At 37.3% G+C, this 8,767-nt stretch overlaps 1 protein-coding gene across 1 annotated transcript in view; it reads right to left on the reverse strand.

The window, feature by feature from the left end:
* MYO3A (myosin IIIA) overlaps nt 1–8,563 on the reverse strand; it is a 106,834-nt gene extending 98,271 nt beyond the window's left edge. The window contains exons 1-3 of the mRNA XM_051612236.1: nt 8,554–8,563; nt 4,894–5,076; nt 389–523 (exon numbers count right to left, since the gene is read on the reverse strand). Of these exons, the coding sequence (XP_051468196.1) occupies nt 389–523; nt 4,894–5,061 (303 nt within the window). The 5' untranslated portion in view covers nt 5,062–5,076; nt 8,554–8,563. The remainder of the gene's footprint in view (nt 1–388; nt 524–4,893; nt 5,077–8,553) is intronic.
* Nucleotides 8,564–8,767: the final 204 nt, after the last annotated feature.

Below are 8,767 nucleotides of genomic sequence, written 5' to 3' on the forward strand. Positions count from 1 at the left end.
CACCTCTCCAAAAATGGAGAGGTTTCTACAACATGCTTGATACCACAAAACTTTATTTTTAGGTGGGAAGTGACTCCCTCCAAACTTTTTTTTCCATACTGAGCTAAGAAAAGAAAGATTTTAGGCTGCAAATCTTAAGAAGTTCCATTAGAATTTGTATCCCAATTCTGAAGGCACAGCACTATCAGTGTAATATCAAAATAAGAAGGTTGATTTCAGAGCAGATCATTAGTTTAGAACACTGAAAAGACTAAACAGCATTTGTCACTTCACATGCAACCACTCTAAGGAAAAACATCAAAAAATCAATTTCATCTCATTCTTTGAGAGTATACTCAACACAAGTATGCCAACTGGAAGAAAACTCTTATTTTTCTGAATTATTTACCTCAAGAACTAGCCAAAGCTGATCTCCATTTTTCACATCTTTCTTATAGTACATGCCATAGAATTTTACTACATTGGGATGATCAGAGAGAGCTTTCAAAATGTTGTACTCAGCTTCAATTTCTTCATCAATATCCTAGTGTCACAAACAAGAAATACATAGTGATTAATAAATACATAATGATAGCCATTTAGAAAACAAAACAAAACAACAGTTTTCTGGCTATTCAAACATAGCTTAAAATAATGCAAAAGTATAAAACAAAGAGAACATGAATGAAGCATTCACAGGACTACAAAGCTTGGTTCTGTCTACTCAGTACAAAACAGTCATCTGAATTTTCACTTGGTCTTTATCAATTTCAACTAACAAGCACACCAGGTCCGGCAGAGCAGCCCTCAGGAGAATGGAGAAGGAGCATTTGAAAGCAAAGCCAGTGCAATCCCACAAGTAGGTATTCACAGACTGGTGAGTTTTGGGGAGAGCTTGCAGATGCTTTGGGAAGTCACATGTTACTTCTTTAGTCTCAAGGGTATCCCCAGCTAGATAAGGCGCAGCTGGAATTTCCTCTCTATCCCTCTGTGCACAAACAAGTATGACTGCAGCCACATCTTACTCATTTGCCATCCCACTTCCTGGGAATAGTAACCCCAGGACAATCTGGGAATTTTTCAATGTTTTTTGTTTTTTGTTTTTTGTTTTTAATCACAGAAATTGGCAAAATCCATGAGGTCTCCAGCTTCTCTTACTGAGCTATAAGAGTTGTGCCTTTTTGTCAGCCTTTCATTATAGACCTCGGGTTTCATACACAGTGAAGTAAATCCATTTGGAGGTGAGAGATGAAGACAAGTTTTGCTTACAAATGTACTAGGAGCTGTGCAAGACATTTCAGACTGAACACAGATGCGAGCAACAGTGGCCACAGGATGACTACAGTAATCCCTTCCACTTATGCACTGGAACTGCTTATTGATGGACACTACCAGACTGTGTTTCAGTCATGCTGAGAAAACATTCAATCCATACCAGCCACAGGTAGAGGCAGAAGAATAGTTGAAGTAATTTCCCTCCACAGTTTAGATCTCAAAAAATTGTTAACACACTTATTTCCAGATTTAAAACATTTTTAATACAATTTGCTATTTACACCCACCCAAAAAAGAAACAGAGCAATGAAAAATCACTTCTAGAGGAAGGCTACCTATGAACTCTAATATGCATATGAATGGGTTTCACATCAATGAAAGCCACCTACTCCATGACAAAACTTGTCTCACCACTGCCAAACAGAAGTGACCGTGATAGAGAAAAGGGATGCTTTGCAGTCCCAGTGAATGACACTCCTCATTTTGTTCATCACCAAAGGCATCTGACCCTAAGAGGACTCTGCTCACTTGTTTCTTATAGAGGTCTCCCCAATGCTAAATTCAATTCAATTTCCTCATATTAGACTTTGTTTCTTGACTGGTCTCAAAGAACTTTGTCTGTCACCAGTATCTTCAGGGCTTGGGCTGCTAAACTTTTATATTGAGATTACAAGAATAAGTCTTCTCACAAGGAGGAACTTGAAGAATTTTTTTTATTTGAGCAGCCAAAGCCAGCAGAAATTTTCCTTTTTCAAAAAGGAGAAAATAGATTTAAGTTAATTTTCCCCTAAGCAAAACAGAGGATACTGCCAATTAAAAAACAAACAAAAAAAAACCACACAAAAAACCCCCCAAACCAAACAAAATCAAACCAAACAAACAAAAAACCCACACACACACAAAAAAAGGGGGGGAACCAAAGAAGGAAGAAAGAATAAGATACTGGAGGTGGCAGAAGAAGGAAAGGAAGGAGTGGAAGAAAAGGGGGGTTGAAGAGAGAGAACATATCTGGTAAAAAACAAAAAGAGAGATCAAAAAGAAGAAAAAAGAAAAGAAAAAAAAATCAGTAAAAAACCCCACACCAAAAAACTGAAGAATTGAAAGCCAAAAAACTACACAGAAAACATCCAATAGCCTGGCTGTCTCGGGGAAACTGGAAGAAAATTAGCTCACTGCTCTACTGTAATTTCACAGATGTTTGTTTCCTGAGGGGTACTCAGATTTTACAAGATTTTTAGTATTAGGAGAAGGAACGAAAAGAGAGAGAATGAAATTAATAGAACATTAATCCTGTGCATACTAGAAAGAAAAATCTTCCTCTGCATTTTATCAAGGAAGAGAACTTGAAATATTTGGTTTAATTTAACATATTTACCTTCATAAAACATAGCCAAAGGGAATAACTCTTTTAGAAACAGTAGAGGAAATATTTTCATGTGAAGTTAGACATAAGGCAATTTGACTAAGAGCCCTAAAGTACAATGGTATTTATTTATAGCCCTGAGAGATCTAAGAGCATTCTCACTTTCATCTTCATGCATTCTCATTTCAACACTTTGGCTTTCCTGTTTCAGTTTCAAAAATCTGAGATGTTATTCAACACAGAGAAAAGCTCTAAAGGATTAAACACTAAATGCTTATTTCAGTCTCACATCACAAATGATAAAGCAGTTTCCCATTTTAATTTGGAAACACCAATTAAACCAACTGATATAAAACCACATTTCTTCTGCCCTTTTTTCAGTCTACCTGTCATGTGACACAATTCTGAAACCATCTTCAAACAAAAAAAACTGTAAAATTTAAAGAAAACACAGAAAGCACTTTTTTCTTCATTGCAATGGCTCCCTCTGCAGCCATTAATAATACTTTCAGTTTAAACAAGAAGAACTAGTTTATTCTTTTCACCCTATTTCTAATACAGGATTGCCATTTTAAAGGCAACACAGAGGTACAGCAGCTACTCCAGACCTCTGTGAATAGGAAAGGGGAAAAAAGAATAATATTCTTAGAATATAGTAAGTTAAAAAACTTGAGTCTTGCAGTTTCATATTGACTGCATTACTGACTTCCATCTTTGGAATAATTACTCAAATAATTAGTCTCTTTTCATTAGGTATACCTCCTTCTCTTCTGCAATTTCTTATATCACATCTTTATTCATTGTATTTCTTCTGGATTCTTCACATTCTACTCTTATTTTCTTCTCAATTTACTCCTTTTTTCCCTAGTATCACATTTACTTCCTCTTCTTTCTTCCTGTCTTCATCATTGACCCTTTTCTTACAACATTTCAACATGGAAAGTCTTCCTCATGCCTCCAGTAATCCCTGCCTGTAGCCAGATGCCATTTAAGAATCACTCCTGGACATTTGTGAAATACATGAAAGCTGAAGCATTTCCTGCCATTGAGGCATTCAGAGAACACCAACTGCAAGAAACTCCTGCCTATTCACTGTAAGCAGGAGAATCTTGTTTACAGAGCAACAGGGTCGAATGCATTTGAATTCATCAAGATCTTTATCACTTGGCTTGGAATCATGTTTACTTCGGGAGAGGTAGGTGGTACTGAATTGAGGTGAGTCTTGTTGCTTTAAAAGCATGCTGAAACGAAAAGCAGCTCAGCAAAAGACAGCAAACGTAAGGTGAGATGCTATACTTTCACAAACATATTTCATGGATTTATGGGCCATGGGTTCATAATTTGACTGTAATTTGTGTGATACACAGAGGCAGACAGAGCCCTGTGTGGCTCCAGACCAGCGGCCTTTCACATGGCACGACTGGCTCTTCCTTTCCCCCGAGGTCATGCAATCGAGTCCCTCACAGCACCCTCAAAGGGGCCACTTCAAACACGAACAGCTCCTGGTCCATGTTACTGTAATCCAGGAAAATCCCATGCCACATGCAGCACCACTGAATTTAATGGGATATGCCTTTACAAACCAGACTAATGCTCTTCCCTACTCTGAGCATTAATCTGACACCCAACAAATACCAGTTATTGAGAACAAAAACATACTCTACAACATAATTGCACCTCTCAGTCACCTAGTGCTTTGAGTGTAGGAGCTACTGCCTTTGTATTTTCTATTTGAAAAGATGGATCCCTCTGTGATATCTATGTATTTTGGCACATTGTGAAAATGCAGAAGTAACAATAACAATAAAGTATGCTATTTTATCTTTACAGTTTCACTCATGGCATGTAACTCAGCTGAAAGCATGTACTTAAAATATATGCTTGAATGTTATCTAAAGCACTTACAAATACATCACTTTCTTACTGGCTAGTATGTAAAAAAACCCAACCAAACAAAAAAAATCAGCAGAAAACAGAAGCTAGGACTCCTGGTACTGAAAAGGAAAATAATCAGCTCTGCTTCTGAAAGAAACAAACAACAGTAAAGCAAAAGAAACACAAAGTTTAGGTATACTTCTACCTTCTATCATATGCAACCACTTTCAGAATCACTTATATAAAAAATAAATGGATAGCTAGCCTGATACATCACAGATTTAAGCAGTTTATCTCCCTATCACTTCTAATGCAAATGATCCACCAAGCTTAAAAGAAAAAAACTACATAAATTCACTTACAATTAAATAAGCACAAAGTAAGTAATTTAATTAGCTTACGTGAACAGGATCCAAAATTTTGACTGCTGCTTTGCTGCCATTTTTCTTATTTAATACCTTGAAAACTTTTCCATATGTTCCTTTTCCAATGGTTTCAATTATTTCCCAGGTATCTGAAGGATCAGGAAAGCTATCAAATATTATTGTTTTTCCAGTCAATGGAAGCATCTCAACTGATGGTTCCTAAGAAAAAAATATTTCAGTATTCACTCAACAAAAGGTTAACAGCACTTGTAAATGGTCTCAAACACTAGAAATGGTTTTACATGTAGTGTGTACATGCACTGAAAGCATAATGAACAAGAAATGCTTAATGCTTAATACAAGCATGTGCAGTCAACACCATATCAAATAAAGGGAAGTTCAAATAATAATTCAAACTAATTTCAGTCTTGGGTGAAGTCAGTAGATGTCTTCCCATGCACTTCAATGAAACTATAATGTGACTCTGGGACTTTCTGAGGGGCAGGGGAATGGGAGTTAAGTTCAAAAAATCCAAAAGAATTTGGCTTCATTACCAAGAATCAGGCAAACAGGGGAAAAAAAACCCAACACCACAAAACATGTTCAATAGTAGCAGTAGGTTGATTCAAAGCTTTATAGCAAACAGTCAGTTTTATAATCCTATTCTGATTTGAATTTTTAGATAGACATCACAAGGCCAAACAGATCATAGTGGCATATCTTTTCACAGTATTATGGTCTTCCAACAACCAAGCATTCCTAGTCACAGAAAACATGTTTATTTGTGTGCATTCATTAGTAACTGTTTTACATACTGTAAAGGAAACACCTTTTACAATGATGGGATTGTATCCATCACTGACCAGGTTACACCCATGGGCTGATCAATGATGGATACAATTCACTTATACATGCCTCCAGCAGCTACAGTGGTAAAAACAAAGCACAGTGCCCCCAAACAACAATAAAACAGAAACCCACCTTTACCCACTGTTAAGAACAGCCAAACAATCAGCAGAAAGATGTTTAAAATTAAACTCCTATATTTTTAATTGTAGAGTCAAGACTGAAAAAGAGAAAAGGCAGGGAAGAGGACAGACTCAAGCCCTTAATAAGTAAGCAAGCAACAAAGAAATGAGCTAGCTACTGAGTGCTTAAGTCCTTCCTGAGTGCAGTATGTACCAAATAAGCCAGGTTTGGAGAGTCATTTTCACATACCCATTAAAAAAAATAATTAAAAAATCAATAAACAGACTACAAGGTAATTATTCTTGGACATTTTTATATCAACAGCACAAATCTACACAAAGCATTTTCTAATATACTACTTGAGTGACAGAAATTGCACTGTGATACCATACTACTTGTTTTGGTAATAAAGACAATGGCTTCAGTTTCACTTTCATCCAAGGCTTTCAGCATACTAGCCATATTTTCTTTATTCATCTGCTTATTCCTATAACCATGCCTATCCCACCATATGTGCAGCATGTATATCCAAAACATACAGCACCTAAAACAACTAGCAGCAACTGCAATGGACTACTATACAAACAGACATTGTACGAGCTCTTCCAGTTATCTGATATACACACCGGCACATCACGTGTGTTCAGACTAATTTTCTACTGAATAATACAAGCTTGCCTGGGGAACAAAGGGCTCAGGATTCTTCCCATCATTCTACTCTTGGTTGATTAGCTCCCAAGGACTGCAACCAGTACTGGCCCAGCACCTCCCTCCAGCCCTCCCCCTGGGATGCAAAAGACACAAATCCTCCAGGACACTTGGCTGCAGTCTCTCCCTAAGGCATTAGTATTTTCCTAGGCATCCTCATGCTTAGTATTTGTCCATGCCTTGGGAGCTTTACTACTTCCAGGCAAAGCCAGCCATCTCTTCCCCAGAAAATGAACACAAATGAGTTCCAACATTTTTTTTGGAACTTTTTCTTTTGCCTACAAAGTAGTGCTCAAATACAATAGTTCTGGGGTTTTTTAAAATCACTTCATATGTAATTATCTGTACAGATATGTAAATATCTGTACATTACATGTACGTATAATTACATTGAAATAATATGTCATTATCTTATAGTAGGGATGATAAAGGGATTAGGACTCATAATCCCAAACCCTTGATTTGAGGGGCTCAATAATGATGGAATTTTTAAATTTCTCTATCTAAGCTTTAAGAATTGAGGTTAATGACTTGTTTAAAATTTTACTGGATACTCAAACAATAACTACTGATTTTTTGTGAGAAAAAAAGTAAGAGAGCTATCAATGGGCACCTTCATAAGAATGGAGATGTCCAAATCTTATTGGAGCCTGGCTACATGCAAACTATTTTCCATAGAATATGTAGTTTTCCATCAAAATCTAGGGCCTACTATGTCCCACACTGCAAAAGTACCCAGTAAGATGCTCTGACCCGAGGAGCTTACAGTAGGAGATATGCTGAAGTTGAAGAAAGGAAGACTCATTTCCTCCTCTTCAAACATAAGTACTTAAGATGCAGGAATGCTTCATGTATTTAGCCCATGCCAGAGACAAGCGGGGAACTCTGATATGTTGAATCTCCAATTATACCCTTAACCAAAGGTCTGCCCCTGTGCTTAGAGGCCTTGAAGAAGTAGAACATTCTAAGAAAAACCATGTACTTCAAAACCTGTAGCTTCAGACAGCTTTCCAGGCTTCATTAACTTCCTATACACTAGCATAATGCACGTGAATTTAATTGAACCTCAGTATCAATTGCTTATTTGTCTGCGCAGACTAGTACACAGAGGACCATTAAAGGGCTGAGGAAATATTATCCTGCAGATGCTATTTGGGTACCAGAGAATGACGGAGACACTGTCATCTGCTTGCATTTTCCTCTGCAATTCACATCAGTTGCACATCATCTTGTCTTAAAAGAAGTCACTACATACTTAGCAATAATGCATTCAACAGATGCCATACTTAGTTCAATAATTTAAGAGTGCTATTCCAGAAATAATTTTTCACCCTAATCCTTTGTCTTTTGATTCACAGCTTCAAAATTGTAACTTGAATAAGTCCTATTGAACTTCATATTTCCTCACTTCAAACATGTTTAAGAACAAGGCCCTGCAGATAAATTTTTAGCTTCCACTTCCTATTATTAAAAATATATTAAATAGAATGATCCTATGTGTTTTGTTCTGAGTGATGAATAGTTTTATAACATCTCAGTGAAGCTGGGAAAGCTGATAATGATTTAACCTCATATTTCAGCACTAAATTGGACTGTCTTTGGAATACATCTGGATGCCCAAACAAATGGGTAATTTATCATACCACTCACCATGACAAATTTACTTTAAAAAACACAACTTACAACTTGATCCAAACTTCTGAGCTAGGAAAATACCCTTGAACCTCTGTAAAACCCCTTTAAAACACGTGGTGTGCTCAAATGTGACTGATCCTTCCACTCCTGCTCAGATTTTGGCTAACCCTGCTCCTGCCAAGATCCTGATGTACAAGGGAGCAGTGCCAGGGAGGCAGGACAGGTGGCTAGAAAGAGCTAAAGGGCTCTATGCATCATTATCACCTGCAAATCTCTACCTCCTGCAGTCAGTATCTTTTGTCTGCCAGTGTCCTCGGAATCAGCTGACTTTGGGAAATGGCATGGACAAAACCCCAAGCTGGAAGGTATAAAATATCATCTTACCAAAAAAGCTTTTGAAGTGGATCTAGCAGTAGCTGGACTGCTGAGGTTTTCCTGCTTCCCAGTGTGATATGGGGGATACCTGCACCCTGAGCCAGGAAGAAGGATGAGCACAATTAAGAGTTACAGGTTATAAGTTATGAAACCTTATTACTTGAATGCTGAATAAGTGAATCTATGTGACAGACCAGACAGTCTGGGCAAAAGGTGATTGAGC

Source organism: Apus apus, chromosome 2 (assembly GCF_020740795.1).
Source record: "Apus apus isolate bApuApu2 chromosome 2, bApuApu2.pri.cur, whole genome shotgun sequence".
Lineage (NCBI taxonomy): Eukaryota > Metazoa > Chordata > Aves > Apodiformes > Apodidae > Apus > Apus apus.